Here is a 17276-nt window from a genome sequence, read left to right as displayed (position 1 = left end):
ATTATAAGATGCTGATGACAATCAACAGAAAAATACAATGTGACACTGGTAAGGAATATGATATTACTCCCTCAAATTCATATTTACATATTGTTTTTCACCTATTTAGAGTACTATTTATGTATATTCTGGGCGTACAGTGAAAAAATCACTTAGATTGAGCTCAGAAATTATCGGTATGTAGATGATTACGTTTAGCTTTAACTCATCCCTTTGTAGCGAATACTTTCCACGTTGAACCTCAATATAACAAACCTTTATAACAATTTCCCAATACAAACAAAATAAAAAATTTTCCTAGACACTTAAGGGAACCTTGTAGTCAAAAAATAAAAAATAAATGAAATTTTAGTTTTATATTTTTTTTAGATTCTACATATATATCCGAGCATTTTGATATATAACACTTTGATATTTAATGTGTATTTACAATTTAAAAAAATATTTAAAGAATGCCCTACCGACCTAGATTTTCCTTACCTCTCAAATCTCACTTAGCCATCGTGTCAGAACAATATATATATATATATATATATATATATATATATATATATATATATATAGGTGGCGGTGACAGCTCTGCTTTTTCATCTGTTGAGTAGGCCAAGCCATATGGTGATAGTATCCAAATCAGTAAGTTGGAGTGTACTGGACACGTCCAAAAAAGGATGGGTAGTCGTTTACGTAGATTGAAAACCAAACTACGAGGCCAAAAGTTAAATGATGGGAAACCTATTTCAGGACGTGGTAGGCTTACTGATGCATTTATTGACAGTATTCAAACATATGATGGTAAAGCAATCCGAGACAACCTTGAAAATGTTGATAAAATGAGAAAGGCGGTGTGGCCGATATATTTTCATCTGCTTTCGACTGACAACTCTCCCTAGTACGAACTTTGCCTAAAGGGTGAATCGTCATGGTGCAAATACCAAAAGTGCCTGTTTTCAGGTGATAAATATACCCATAAAAATGCAGTGCCTGAGCCTATTATGCTGGAAATAAAGCATATTTTTAAGGACCTTTCAAATACAAATTTACTTCAAAAATGTCTTTATGGCCGCACACAAAATCCAAATGAGTCATTTAATAACGTCACCTGGACGAGAACTCCCAAAAACAACTTTGTTGGAATAAAAACATTAAAAGTTGGAGTGTTAGATGCCATAATTGCATTTAACTGTGGTGCTCTGGGTAAGGTGCAAGTTATTCAGAAACTATGTGGTAATGCTGGAGAAAATTGTGTAGTCGGCCTAAAAAAAATTGATCAAAATAGAGTTTTAAATGCCAACAAAGCAGCCTTAGATTGCTTTAAAAATAAAAGAAAACTAAAAAGAAATGCCAGAAGAAAAAGGGAAGATATGGAAGAAGAAAAAACTGTTGTGTATGGTGCTGGACTCTTTTAGTGTGACAAAAGGACAAGTTGGCAGTTTTTGGCACCTACCGGAAAATCACTTTTCCTGACACTCAGGTACACTTTTTTCATTAACCTCTTTGGTTATCAGTCTGATTTTTTTTATGTTATGTATATCTGTGTGCCCTACAATGTTAACTATAATTAAATTGTAAAAACCGTCAGAAAAAAATTAAAAATAAATATTTATAAGCAAAAAATTGAAAATTTTAGTGGTTTTTTTATTTTTATCTAATTTTTGTTTGTTTTAACGTTATATATTTACTTGTGGATAAGTAAACATTATTCAGAAAGATACAAATAAGCAATGTACAAAGTTTTACTTGTGTACACCAAGTAGTTCTTGTTATAAGGGTACCTAAACATTACATTTTTAACATGCGCAGTATAGGGACTACAAGGTCCCCTTAAGATTGTCAAGATAACACAATCCATCTTTGATGCATTCAGTTGTTAAAAGATTAGTTAATTACCTTTTAAAATAAAATTAATCATCAGACAATTAAATATCACATAAATTCACAAAACACCAATTCTGCACGCATAAGTTAGAAGCACGCCACATCACGTGTCACACAACAGACTTTGCTGAGGTTGCGTGCAAAATTTAAGCCTACAGCTACATGTATTACTATGTGTAGCACATTGTGAAATGTGATACGATTGTACTCAGAGTTAGTTTACAGTTTTATTTATACTTCGATTTTCTAATTACCATCATGGTTACCCATAAGACTAATGAAAAACTGTTCACTAACGCTCAGGCAAATCTCATGAAGTGACATGTACTATCATCAAACTCGATGTTGCCTACATGGAAATGAAGCTTAATGTAAAGTTTCAAGTGTGTAGCTCGTTTGTTTTCTAGTTATCATGTGGACAAACAAACAGATAGACAAATAGAAATCTGAGTATTTTCAGCCCCTAGAGTGACAGGTCTTTCTAACGCTCAACCAATAAGTAATTTAAGTTGCATAATGTGGATGAATATCATGCCACAATGCTATGCTGGCAAAGTGTGACAGCAACAGTTTTACAAATATGTAAAAGTAAATAAACTATTAATTTATTTATAAGTTATTAAAGTATAAAAACTTTAAAAGTGTGATTGAAGGATATTTGTCAATCCTGTGGGATATTTAATCTAAATAACTGAATGTGAAATAGATTTTTTTCTCTGTTATATAAAATAAATATAGTTTTGAAATACTGTCAGGTAACCACCGTTACTAAGTCTCCTGATCACGTAAAGTAGTGAAGAAATTTCATTATGTTAAATATTGTAAGAAATCTCCTTCCATGGTTCTGGAGTGTCTGCACACTCTGTTGTGTTATTTAATACTGGACTAATAATATTTAGTTATTTAATTTATAACCAAAGTAAATCCAATCCAGTAGAATCCATGAAGACATTCACCTCGTACTCCCGTATATACTTGAAGAGCGTACGGTGAGTCCTGTCTACGGTTTCCTTGACTGCCCAGTAGTTGATGTCGTTCCACCGAGCTATCTTGACAAAATCTCGCAGCTTCTTCTCCACCGACTGACTCAGTTCCTTGACTCGCAAACTGATCACTCGACTGAACTGGAAGTAGTATTGATGAACATTCCACAACACTCTGCCTTGGACTTCTGTAACGAATGTATCTCTTGTTACTTAAAAAGGTGTGATGTTTTACTTAAAATTGTTATTCGTTTTAACTTAAAATTCTCTAAGTCTGATTTAAAAGAGTGATTCATAAAGTAAAACCCCTGAACATTTTGTTCCTGCAATAAATCATTCTATGACCTAAAGTTACTATTAATGTTACATAATTCATTTAATGAGGAATTTCTATAAATCAGTAATTCCTCTAAAAGTTTGGATGGAGACAGTCTCATAACTTTGGGACACATATAGGGACACAAACACTACATGAACATCAAATAATTTTTTCTACTACATAACAGTGAAAACTACCAGATTTATCCCTGGTCTGATACTGGTGTATTGACCCCATTGACTTCCACACCTGTGTTAACAAGGGCGATCCCAATTTGCATTCACCTGCCACGCCCGTGTTGTCATGTTCCAAACAACTGCTTCACAACACGATACCAGACAGCTGTAAGGTGATACATTTTGGCCTCTATTAGTGTTTATTTGAACCACTAGAAAACCACAGTAGTGCTGTTTAATTGCTTCTACACTCTGACGGTCAATTAAAGAACTATCATGAATGCACATAGTGAAGTTTTACCTGGACATAAGAAAAAGAATGTTATTGTTTTCTATTTTGATTGTAGTTCAGTCAGGAATTAGTTGTAATAATGATAAAGACATTTTAGATTTGCCCGGGTGCATTGTGAGTTACGTATTTAGCAGTTTACCTTTCTGAGAATGATTGTGATCAGGATGCTGACGTGATAAATCAAGAAATTCTGATGGCAGTTTGATAAATGGATATATCACTAAAGTTTATTGTGGTGGGCAAGTAACATGCTACATTTACGCTGACTTTGAAGCAGTTCTGTACTTAGGCAGATAAACCTGACAGCAGCCTATACCGACACCATTGAGAACTCTGCACTTGAAGGGTTAAATAAATATCCTGTTTCTCACTCTGGATAGGTGATCATCCTGTTGAGATATCTGTTCTTACACAGAATTAAATGTCCACAAAAATGTTCACTAACTTTTAAACCCCACATGACCATTAAACATGTTTATTTACTGTATTTGTTTATTGTATTTGTTATTATATTTGAGGTTAGTAATGTATATTTGAGATTTTAGATGCTAAATTAAGCAGAAGATGAAATAGAGCTGAATTAAACATTCACATTGAATCAACCATTCCCACCATAGCTATGTTATGTGTAGAAAACTTGGTTGTTCTGCCATGCTTTAGGGTCATGTTCATATTGGTCAACATTGTAGTACACTCTGTGCCTGATGAGACAAATACACTAGGCTTGATTTTGTGGTCTAAGGGTTTCTGATTTTGAAACAATGCAAAGAGTTCATTTTGAGCATCTTCTAACTGTTTTTGGATCTTGTCAGATGGACGTGAACTCCAGATTCCAGGAGTCAAGTCAGTAACATTGTCAGATTTCAGACACTGCACAAAGCAAAAGGTGAAATGAAGCTGAACTGAAAATTTGCAGGTTTATATTGATAAGCACTACTATAATGAAACAACAGCCTTAAAACACATGATTAGTCCAAACAAAGTTGAGATCAATGTTCAACAATATTGTTCATTGCAGAAAAACATCACAATAAAGTATAATACAATATATACAGTTTAAGTTTTCTGAAAGAATGTTGTTAATTTGAGTTGAGTCAGCTTCGAATGCAGTTTCCATGCCGTGAGGTCACACATCCTTTTCAACATAAAAACTCGTCAGATGTTGTCTCTTCTTGTTGCTTGAAATAAACCATTACCATCTTTATTGCAAGAAGTCGCAATACACGTAATTATTGAGGTCTATGAACAGTCTACTGATAAACATCCATCCTCCCACACTCAGCAGTTTAGGCGGACGACAAAAAGCTAATTAAAAATATTCCTGAACTGATCCGTCATAAAGGGGTTCGACTTAAAAACAAGAGGTTGCACTGTAAAAACAAACATCTTGAAGGGTTTAAATTTTACACGACTCCTCTTGAACTGCACCACTAAAGAGATTATGAATCATAGATTAAAACAAAATTAGTTATTAGGTTTTACTGTTTTAAGTATTATATAAATCTTTTATTACTTAAAAAAACGATCAAAATACAAATTTAAAATTATTTAACAATTTTTAACAAAGTTAAAAAAAGTTTTAACAATTACGCGTATAATATGTTAAGATTCCTGGTCAGAAAAGGTATTTATAACAGAAATTTGAGTGTCTAAAACTTCAAAAGACCCATCACAAGTAAGTCTTACTCTGTCTGCTGTTGACGCAATGACAGTGGAAGGTGTAAAGCAGGTCCAGTCTTGTCTGATACTCAGCCATGTTGCTAGACTCCATGAACTGTTCCAGTGCCGAGGCCAGCTGACTGGCATCACCACTTTCCTCGCGTACCAGACTGTACAAGTGGAACCACCACTTGCTCACCACGCCCTCACACAACCTGCAACCCCACAGATTAAATGTGACTTGTCTTCTATCATAAGATGTTCAAAAGAATGAGGATTAATGCTGTATATCTAACAAATATAAACGCCAACTATAAAAAATTAATTTTGAAAGGCTTTATTTACTGAACGATATCATTATTGTATTAGTGTGATTTGGATGGATAACTTAATGGTCTTCTTCACCATATTGAAAAACTTTCCACTCTTCCATATTCTGTTTCCTGTCTCTTCTCTTATTGTGCCCCTATCTGTTATAATACTTCCTAACAGATATGCAGCTAACTAGGATAGAGAAAACTACAAGAAGAGATAGAATAAGGAACGAAATAACCAGAGAAAGATTGAAGGTAGTTTCACTGCAAGATACAATGGAAAGAAGAAGAATACAGTGGATGGGGCATGTGAAGAGGATGGGAGATAATAGAATGCCTAGAATAGCACTGGAGAAGGAGGAAAGAGGAAGAAAACCAAGAGGAAGACCGAGAGGAAGATGGGAGGACCAAGTGTGGAAAGACATAGAGAGAAGGGGACTACAGAAAATGCAGGTGGAGGAAGAGGAGACCTGGAATGACAGACAAAAGTGGAGGAGGCTGTGTACGACGACCCGTGATAACGGAAACGTCAGATGATGATGATGATGATGATGAACTTAATGGTCTAGCAACTTATTCTAACCAATTGGTTAATCAATTTAATTCATATTTTCAACATAAATTTTAGTTGATAAACCAATAATTTGTTTATTGGATTGACTAAGAGTTTAAACATACATAAATATTTACCAAATGAAAACTTTTAGAACTTTCTAATATCCCACCTGAGCCGAGCAGACTCGAGACAGCCTCTCCATTCGGCGAGTTCTAGCTTGCGCCAGTCCAGGACCTGTCTGGTGACAGCAGCCGCGTGAGGGCCCAGAGTTACTCCCGCATGCGCGTTCTCCTCCCACTCTTTCAATTTGGTTAACAACAGCTCCAGTCCCGTTAAGAATCGTGACACAGGACTCAGAGATGGGAAGTCCATAATGCGATTGATCACTAATATTATCTGAAATCCACATCTTTACCGATAATCATTCAAATATAACACTTTTAAATACATTAACATTCATTTTACCTAAATTGAGTACAGAAAATATGGCCTGATAATATGTATTTTGAAAGTTTTGTTTTTATTCATTTTAATTCTACTCTGTGCAAAACTGACCAATTAATAAAAAGTATACAGTTTTCTTGTATTTATTATATTGTATAGTTTGTTCTGTAACGTGAGTTCTCTTCACAATGAGAAGCGCAGTTTGAATCATCAATCCTTTCTCTTTTAATTTTAAAACTACCTACTCACCTGATTGAGGGTTGGGTGGTCAGGCCACTCAACAAGCAGTTCCATCACACGTTTTGTCACACTCTCAAGAATAGGAACACATAATCTGACTTCCTTCGGATTAGGATCATGGTAGAAATCATAGTGCTTCCTTTTACTCTGCACGTCCGATGATCCTTGACTGTTGGCTAGGTGCACACCCAGACACAAAGCAGGAGCCACCTCAGAGTCCAGCTCACCAGTACACCCTGAGTACAGAGAGTTCACCAGCAACGAGAACATGGCAAACCGATCTGTAAATGGTGAGCCAAAGTCTGCAGGTTCTGTTTCTCCTTGGGTAATCCAGTGAGCTTTTGTGTTGTTAATTACGATCGCAGAATGAACTTTGTGAATTTCTACAATATTTTCTTCTGTCAATTTAAGTGACGAGTTCTGAATGGTATCAAGACCATCAGGGAGAACTTTCTTTTGTTCCAAAGATGGCGGTTCAAGATCTGCAAAATCTTTGTCTCTGTAGGAAGGAAACACTTTTCTCATTTCAATAGCATCTTCTTCTTCTTCTTCAGTCAAGTTTTCTGTCTTCCTTGCCCTAAAAATATATGACATATCAGAAACACTATACATTCATAATTAACATTTTTACAGTTTGGTTGGTCTAAAAACTAATCCAGCTGTGATGTTTCAAAAATGATATAAACGTTAGCTAGCGACGCGCATACTCTCAAGTTTGAAAACATAGTAAATAGTTTTTAAGCGATTACACAAATTACAGGGCTGTGCAAGGTGTATTGTAAATTTAATTTTCTTATAATTGGTATGCATAGTTTTGCATTTTAAGCAGTATTTCACAATGAAATGTTGATTTGTAACAAAGGATGCCAAATCCACTACGTTGTGGAGAGTGTTGTTAAAGTATGATTTCATAAGAATTGCATAACAAGAAATACCAAATGATGTACTTTCATCAATATTAAATTTCACTAGTTTTAAAATTAATAAAAGTTGTTTCGTTTTCATTAAGAAATAGGTCATTATTGTCAAGACCAGTTCTAGATTTATTAAAAATAGTAAAATAATATAGCCAGTACAAATACAGAAAGGATTATTCGTGCTTAAACCAGACAATGTTGTAATCATCCTAGATACAATTTTTTTAGTTACCTGGAGTCTGTAATTATTAAATCGACTAAATTTTATTACAAGATTGCACTTTATGGGGACTTGAATTTGAATTTGTTAATACATAAAAGTAGTATTCAAGCAATCAACAACTATTCAATTTGGTATGTAGTGTTGGCTGTAACTGGACACTATGATCACAAACTTAAAATATGATGAATGTATGTTAGATGTTATTGATGAACCACATGATCGCCATGTGATGTGTCAGAACTATCTAGCATTGTAATGTTGGGCTCTATTACCTATTTAAGGACAATGGTGTTGTACGCCTTTTGTTCATTTGTATTTGATCTTGTTTGGAGATCAACTGGGCATGATCAATTGGGATTCAACATTGTTGGGTAAGGATGCAGTGATTATGGTAAATTGGGGAGACTACTCCATCTTTGGAGGACTTATCAGCAACTAAGGTGGGATGGTTAAAGAACTTTGCCAGGGGATCCTCCCTAAGTGATCTTCTGCTGAAACGCTACTAACATTCTCGTTGATTGGTCTGGTGGTCCTTTTGAATGGAAGGCATTTAAAAACAGTGATATAAAAGTGGCTATAGCTAAGTTAAAGCCTTCCATGAGTAGGGATTTATACGACATGTCCTATGACTTAGTAAAATTTATTGGTAATGATAATTTAATACCCTTTATTTATTGCATAAATAGTTGTTTAAATGAGGGTGTGTTCCTCGATAATTGAAGATCTCTAAGGTGGTCCCTATTTAAAAAAATGGTGACAGGAAGGAGGCAGCCACCTATAGGCCGATCTCTGTAGCCCTTGTGATAACTAAGATCTTCGAAATTGTCATCAAAGACCAGGTAGGTGACTATTTGAGTGCAATAATTAAATATTTCTGGTTCAATATGGATATACTGTAGGTCTAAGTGTAACTGAAGTCTTGAGTCCTAGGTTATTAAGAGCTATGAAGAAGGCTGAATGTCTGAAGCAGTGTTAAGCGATCTAAGCAAGGAATTTACTGTGTTCGCTGGGATATACTATTGAAAAACTGGGATATTATGGTATTATTAGCAGAAAAATCTTCTAAAATAATTTAATGTCAGACACTGCCAGAGTTGAGTATGGCATTCTACAGGGATCGGTTCTTGGCCCAATCCTTTTTGTCATTACGGTTAGTGATTTGCCTCATAATATATCAGTTAGAACTTCTATTATATTTGCAGATTATGTTACCTTCTTTAAATCAGATAAATGTTATGTTAGGCTATGTAATGACATGAATAACTTAGTTATGAATGAAGCACATTATTGGTATACTGCCAATAAGTTTTTACTTAAGAGAGGAAAATTCATTGTATAACTTTTAAACTTTATAATTACTTATGAAACCATACCAATTAACAAAGCTAACATTGTAAAGCTTCTTGGTATACAATTTGATTCCAGCCTTTAAGGGGAGTTGAAGGTCGAAGGGTCAAAAAATAACAAAAAAATTTTTTTTAGCTAAATTTGTTCTCTGTATCTTTCTGTACATTTTGATACCAAACATGGCCTATAAAAGTTGTTCTAAGTATTTTTTTATTTAATTTTATAAAATAGTCTGCATAGCCAATTTGCGACCAGTTCAGCTTTCACCAACTTCTATTGACGATAATTATTTCTGTATTTGTTTGCACTTTGCATAGTACTCAAAGTGAAGAGTAAAGGTTCAAGAAAAATCAATGTTGGCAACACTTACTGCATATTATTTGTTGTCTATTGCTGTTTTTCTTGTCTGCTTAGACTAACCTAGTATTGTTTATTGTTGTTTTCTGGTTTGTCAGTGAGAAAGGTAAACAAAGTGTTGTTGTTTGTGTTTATTATTTATAATAGTGAAATATTTTAGAGTTTAGTTGTAAATATGCCGAGAGTGCAAATAAAAAAACGTAAGTTTCACGGTAACAGGTTTAAAAATGCTAATCCAAGGCAGGAAGCAGAGACTGAGGTTAGGCCTAGGCCTTCAGTCATCAGTTCTGCTGAAAAGAAAATTGTAGGCAAATTAGATACTTATGATAGCTTTGATGCTTCAGATAGAAACTTATTAATTTCATACAACATTTTGTGTTCGGTGTTTTCTATCTTTGTAGCTTGTAAGGAGTGTGGATCTGACGTTTTGATAAAAGACGATATAGAAAAGCGTAATGGGCTGGCAAGTAATTTAGTTCTAAAGTGTACAAATGATGACTGCACATTTAGTCATGAATTTTACTCTTCTAATTTTATTGATAAAAATAATACTTTTGATATCAATCTAAGAATGTTTTATGGTTTGCGGTGCATTGGAAAGGGGCCAGAAGCTGGAAAACTTTTGTGTGGAATGTTGAACTTGCCTTCGCCTTGCACCTATGTAAGTAAATATACGAATACTCTCAGAAACTCTCTAGCTACTGTTACTGATAGTTGTATGAAAAATGCCACATTAGAAGCAATAAATGAGAATATAGATGATAAAGATGAAAAAAAAAAATTAGTACAGACATTCCAATTGCTTTTGATGGAAAGTGGCAAAAGAGAGGATTCGTATCCAAAAATGCGTGTTGTACTGTTACGAGTGTTGATACCGGAAAAGTGTTGGATGTGGAAGTGTTGACAAAGTACTGCAGTGGATGTGAAAAAACAAAAGGCAACGAAGGTAAAATAAAAAGTCATGAACCTAATTGTTTAAAAAAATTATGAGGGGACAAGTGGCGGCATGGAGTGCGTGGCTGCTGTTGCAGTTTGTCGACGATCGATCGATACCTACGTGTGTGGCGTACGGTATGTAAAATTTTTAGGTGACGGCGACTCTAAGGCTCATCTGGCTGTAGTGGAAGATAATCCTTATGGTGATGACACCCCTGTTGAGAAGCTTGAATGTATAGGGCATATTTCCAAGAGAATGGGCCCAAGGCTGCGAAAATTAAAAGCAAGGCTGCGAAAATTAAAAGCAAGGCTGCGAAAATTAAAAGCAAGGCTGCGAAAATTAAAAGCAAGGCTTGGCGGTAAACCTCTGTCAGATGGTAAATCTATAAAAGGAGTAGGTAGACTTACAGATAAAGTTATTGATAAATTTCAGTCATATTATGGCAATGCAATTAGAGCTAATGTAAATAGTTTGGATAAAATGAAACGTTCTGTATGGTCCATATATTTCCATTACATCTCTACGGATGAACACCCGAGCCATCAGCTATGTCCACCTGCACCGGAAACTTGGTGCAAGTACAATAAAGCTGTTTATGAAAAAAAAGACTTCAAGCATAAAAATACAGTTCCTGTTGCAGTAATGGAAGTTATAAAACCTATTTTTCAATCATTGGCTGATCCTAGTTGTAACAGGTCAAATTACGACATTTGAATATTCGCGGGAATTGGCAGACTGTGACGTCAGTGAATCGGCAGACTGTGACGTCAGTGAATCACATGTTTGTCGGAATTGAGATTTATTTAAATTAATAACGAAGAAATATATTAAACTTTATACGGGAAAAGATTTAATTAATTAAAATGAAGTAAACATAACCAAAATTCGTGTTTTACAATAGTACTAAATAGAATTACGCAGAAAAGCCAATTTGTGGGATAAATGACTTGTATATTGATGACATCATAAAGCACATGTTGCTAAAAATTTAAATAAAAAGCTTTTGAAAAAATAATAAAAAGAGAAAATAGAAAGACTTAAATTGATTAATTATAGTGAACGTGATAAATTTTGACAATTATAAGAAAAGAATCAAATTATATTTAATCGTGAATTAATTATAGTGAACGTGATAAATTTCGACAATTATAAGAAAAGAATCAAATTATATTTAATCGTGAAGACGCTGATTTGAACGGGATGAGTATTGTTTTGAGTCGGTATGTGTAGTTTTTATACGGAGATTCCATCTTCTCTTTCCAGACTTGAAGCAAGGAGGTTGTGTGGATTCTCCTGAGATAGTAGTGGTGAAATTAATAGGAAACTGTAATATGGTGTATTGAAATTTTAATGAAGGATGGGATATTATGTTAGACTCTTAAATTATCAAAGCAAGGTGAGTGGAATTAATATATGTATGGACAGTGTAATATGGAATAAATTAACGTCAAGGTCACTTGGTTTGACTTTTCTTTGAGTATCCCATTTATAAAAAAGTGTGATAGGAACTTTAATGGAGTGATATTAAATTTTTTAACCAACTACTCAACCTATTTAAAAACCTGAGATAGACATAGACTTGTTGTTGGTGACAACACCACAGACATTCAAATTTAATAGTAATTTGGTATTAAGTTGGAATTGTATGAGTTAGCTAACACGAAGTAATTTACATCACCAATGAGAGGGAGCACATTTTGAGTAGTGATTGGGACAGCAATTTGTTTATCTGGAAGGTGGCAGAGTTTCAAGCAGTACCAAGGGAACGCAGCTAGCTTTGGGCAGATTTTTGAGCAAGATGGCGACCAACACCATCCGGAGCAAAATGGTACAGCAACGTGGGACTGGTAACAAAAAGGCGCACAAACTACATGGGGCGTCAACAACACTAAAAAAACCGACACAGCAAATTGAACACAACTACGACGGGCAGATCTCGCGACAAATTGACGCAGTCAACGTAGGGCGATCTTCAGCATAGTCTCCTTAAAAAAAAATGCCTACATGGAAAAACCCAAAACGTTAACGAGTCTTTCAACAATATAAGTCTGGAGTAGAATACCTAAGAATGTATTTTGTTGGAAGAAAAACTTTAGAAATAGGGTATTTGATGCAATCTTGACATTCAATGATGGAAACTTAGGTAGATTAAATGTTTTGAAAGAACTTGGGATTGTTTAACTACGGTATAAACACTGTTGTGGCGCTGAAAAAAGCTGATGAGGTTCGACTTCAAAAAGACTCAACGGGCAGCAACAGGAATGCAACCAAGAATCCAGAAATTGCTAAAAAGAACAAAAAAACTTGAAGAAGAAGAAGGAGCATCCTCTCAATACTGCCCAGGTGGATTTTAAGGTAAAATATTCACAATAATAAGCTGATTTTTTTACATTTAAATGTCGTTTTCCGAAAGTTGCATTTTTTAGTTTTTAGGAACCATTATCTCAGGTACTAGTAGAGTTATTGCTTTGAAATTTTTACTGGCTGTTTGTATATATGTAATGTACAAGATAAACTACAATGAATAAAATTCTTCAACTAGAAAAAAAATATATATAATATTAAAAATTTTTGAAAAAAAAAAAAAAATTTGCGATTGAAAAAAATTTATAATTTTCAAGTTATATTACCTATCAAGCTAATTGTAGTTTATTTTACTTATTATGATGCAACAATCAAGCATAAAAAATTTCATGCTGTTAGTTGCTATGGTTACCCAGATATGTGTTCCTAAAATTCTTACTTTTAACATGGGCGGGAATGGGGCCTTCAACTCCCCTTAATGGGAGACCCATATTGAGGTTGTTTATAACAAATTGTTGAAGATCATATATATGCTTAGAAGTTTAAAAGCTGATGTATCCTGTTTTTATTTGATCAATGCTATTATGCTTTCTTCCATGGTGCACTGTTATATAAAATTTTGTACTGAGGCAAAGGTGTGGGTATAAATAATCTTTTATTACAAATAAGAGCTATCAAAATTTTAACTCCTTATGGGTGGTTTCTTTTCTTAAAGATGCAATTAAAAATCATCCAAAAGTTTCTTATTTATTTTCTAAAGTACCTAATGTTTTTAATACTTAAAAATAAAGTTACTAAATTTGTAGGGTTTTTAAATAACCAATACAAATGTTTAATAATCTAAATGTGTTAGAATATGTATCAAGTATATCTTTAAAATGAAACCTCTCCTACAACTGCACAACTAAAAACAAGGGTGTAAAAGTGTTTGAGGTAAAACAATTTTCTTATAGAGCTCAAATTAAGATGGCCTATATTACTGTCAGCAACTGAAAGCAACTAAAATATGCCTGCCTGCAAAGGAATTAGTAGATGGCCATGTTATTTAGGAAGGAATGTGAGTCTTTTTACACTAAATGCATAAAAATGAGATTTCATGTAAGCCAAAGCTGAACACAAACACCTAATCTGGGACTAAAGACTTAAAGGGTAACATAGATACATCTAAGGGGCAGCATCGTTTACTTACTTGGGGAACTGATTAATGATTACTGTATTCATTAGGCAAAACTATTGTCAACAAATGAGAGAGAGAAATAGATATAGGGATGAAACACAGACCATATCCAAATACTTGCAAATACTAAGACATTAGTAACAGATGATATCTCACTTGTTGATGAAGTAGTTGTTCTCTTCCTGTTCTTTCTGCGCTCTGGCTTGCTCCTGCCGTTGCCAGGCCACCACCATACAGTCCAGTATCCGACAGATGATAGCCCAATCATCTTTTCCATCCAGCCGTCCTCGGACACTCACCACGTTACGCAACTCCTGCAGACTACACTTGGCCAACCTGTTGTGATGACAAACTCAATGTTATCACAAACATCAGGAAGCGTTGAATTTAAATAATGGTGTACAAAATCATTGCAGAACACAACGTATAATCACCTAAATGTTTCATTATTGGGTGTCTCCCCTTCTTTAACTTTGGCTTTGACGGTTTCATGGATTAGGTCCAAGGTCTGCGTTGAGGTACAGATGTCCACCAATTCCATAGCAGCACAACAATCAGGCACAGGGAAGCGGACAAATGACTTCAGTAGAGGCTCCACGTCAACTTTCCTGCTGGTACTGTGGCACCTTGCAGCCCCGATCATTAGTGACAGTCCGTGGCTCATCTACAGATGTAAAATACACAATGAAATGGTTTCCCTACTTACTTTACTTATAACCGCCACTTTCTATAACACTTAAACAAACACTGATGATATCAATTATAGTACAATAAAACTCACCTGAGAGATAGCAGAGACAACTGGCACAACAACATCTGGATACCAGGTGCCATAATGTTTGACAAGACTCTCCGCTGACCTGAGCAGTGAGGTTCGGCACAACTGGGTCTGACTCACTGCCTGATGATGATCCTTCTCACTATTTCCAGTCACAAACTCACAGAGCAAAGCTGCCACTGTCTCCACCCGCCGAGATGGGCTCAACATCACAGCCACTAGTTGTTGGATTTCCTACACCAACAATACGCTTTATTTTTATTACTACTAACAACATATTCGTGGTTGTTAAATTATATCAAGACAACATAACAGATTTATAAGTGGCACATCTAAATCTCATGATGTGTTAAGATCCTAGTTGGAGAGGAACTTCACAATTGAACTTTAGAGAGAAAGTGCCGAAAGTGTGACAGCCTAAATTTGAATGGCATCCATTTTTACTGGCTGAGGATTGCATTTTCTTCCTCTCTGCTGAGACAAGAGTCAGAATTTCTTTATGAAAACACATATGCAGATTATTCATCTCATCTCATTCTTTACTTATCATAGCAGCATACAGAATATGGACATAAGACAAGAGATAAAAGAGTTACCAAATAACTTACCCAATTTATGGCTTAAATTTATGAAAGCTCTTTGTTAGTTGGTTAAATACAAATATAGCAAACTGCATAATTATGTTGAAAATAAATAAATAAAATTTATTAATATAATCACCCATAAATGTTGATAAATAAGTGCTGTCATGCAACAGTAAAAATCCTTTTAGTAAGGACACTATAATCTAAAATGAACGTTATGTGAGATTTATTTTAAACAGGAAAATTACCCTGTTCATGAATATTTTCATTGATTTAAAGGGATAGGTTGATTCCAATACCTCAATTCTTAGTGGAGAATTCTCGATTAAACAGCTCTTTTCACTGAATTACGGTACCATATTTTAATTACAAAATAATAAATAGAATCAACAGACAAGCATTAAATGCGCTTGGAAAGGCACAATACCACAAATATTTTCGACTAAGCCTATTCTCAGGTGAAAGCTGATCGGCAGTATACAGATAATTACTGACCGCTAAAACATGTTACTGTCCTAATTTCTTTATAAAAAACCGTATATACACAAAATATACTACGGTAATTTTGATATAATATATTGCTTACAGTTTGTATTTAATTAATTTATAATCACACATCACCACAACTATGCTGTAACTATTTGTGGACAACAGCTCATGGAAGTACGTAAATTAACAATCGCTAAAACATATTATTTTCGTATTTTGTGTATCTGATGATACACAAGTCAGAAACACAGTCAGCAAAAGTCTGCTGAATCTATTCTCGGACAACAGGTGATTGGCGGTATGCAATTGCTAAAACGTGTTATTGTCGTACTTTCTCCATTCCTAATAAAAACTATATTAAATTTGTTTTAAGACCTGGGCTATATTATTATTTTGTAACTATGAACAACACAAAAATTGGTATCAAATTCAGAATCAAGACACAATTTTGGTACTAGAATCAGAATCAAATTATTTGGAATTGTTACACCACTAGTTTAAGGGGTGTCGGACAGGCCTAGCTATCCCATGCTATTTTGTTGATTTTTAGGAACACATTTATCCAAAACTATCTGACTTAGGATGCTGCAATTTTTTTTATTTTAAAGTACATGTATTTAAGTGTTTTATGAACGGAGGGTTTTTATTAAAGTGTTAATTTATATTTTTTACAGATTTTAAAACTTTTTTTAAAATTACGATGGAAAAAGTTTATTTTAAAATTGTGCAAAAATATAAATATGAATGAGTTTAATGATCTCTCTGTTTAAAATGTAAAGCTATAAAATAGAAACAAATTTAAAAAAAATCAAGATGATATCTTTTGTGGTTCTTGAGATATATGTTCCTAAAATAAAAAAACGCAAGTTTTCGGGAAATCGCATTTTAATATTTTTAAGAACTGATGTAAACAAAAAACTTATAATCAATGCATTCCAGCTCCATATGTTGGATTGTCTGGGTCCTCCATCTCTTCATAAGTGTCTTCTAGTCTCTTTTTAGCTAAGGCAAGCTGCTTACGGCACTTTTTTCCATTTCTTGCATCGCTTTCTCTGCTTTTTTACCCTTAGCTCATCCAGCGACTTCATTACCACAATGCATTGATTGCCTGGGAACATTCCTAGTTTCTCTAAAACTTCTAATCTAACTACGTTACCTTTATTAACCCTCCTAGTGATGAATATGTTTATTATGAATGATAGGTGCATTTGGAGTGTTTCGCTGGGGGTTTCTTAAAAATTAATAAAAATTATTAATTTTATTGAAAATACAACATATTATATACCAAAATATTCATCAAAACAT

General features: G+C 34.3%; 1 protein-coding gene across 1 annotated transcript in view; it reads right to left on the bottom strand.

The window, feature by feature from the left end:
- LOC124358294 (midasin-like) overlaps positions 1–17276 on the bottom strand; it is a 77722-nt gene that overhangs the window by 34065 nt on the left and 26381 nt on the right. The window contains exons 15-21 of the mRNA XM_046810592.1: positions 14902–15132; positions 14555–14784; positions 14277–14456; positions 6868–7435; positions 6344–6570; positions 5332–5519; positions 2832–3046 (exon numbers count right to left, since the gene is read on the bottom strand). Coding sequence (XP_046666548.1) covers positions 2832–3046; positions 5332–5519; positions 6344–6570; positions 6868–7435; positions 14277–14456; positions 14555–14784; positions 14902–15132 — 1839 coding nt within the window. The remainder of the gene's footprint in view (positions 1–2831; positions 3047–5331; positions 5520–6343; positions 6571–6867; positions 7436–14276; positions 14457–14554; positions 14785–14901; positions 15133–17276) is intronic.

The sequence above is a fragment of the Homalodisca vitripennis genome, chromosome 3, assembly GCF_021130785.1.
Source record: "Homalodisca vitripennis isolate AUS2020 chromosome 3, UT_GWSS_2.1, whole genome shotgun sequence".
NCBI lineage: Eukaryota > Metazoa > Arthropoda > Insecta > Hemiptera > Cicadellidae > Homalodisca > Homalodisca vitripennis.
This window is presented reverse-complemented; position numbering and strand designations above follow the sequence as displayed.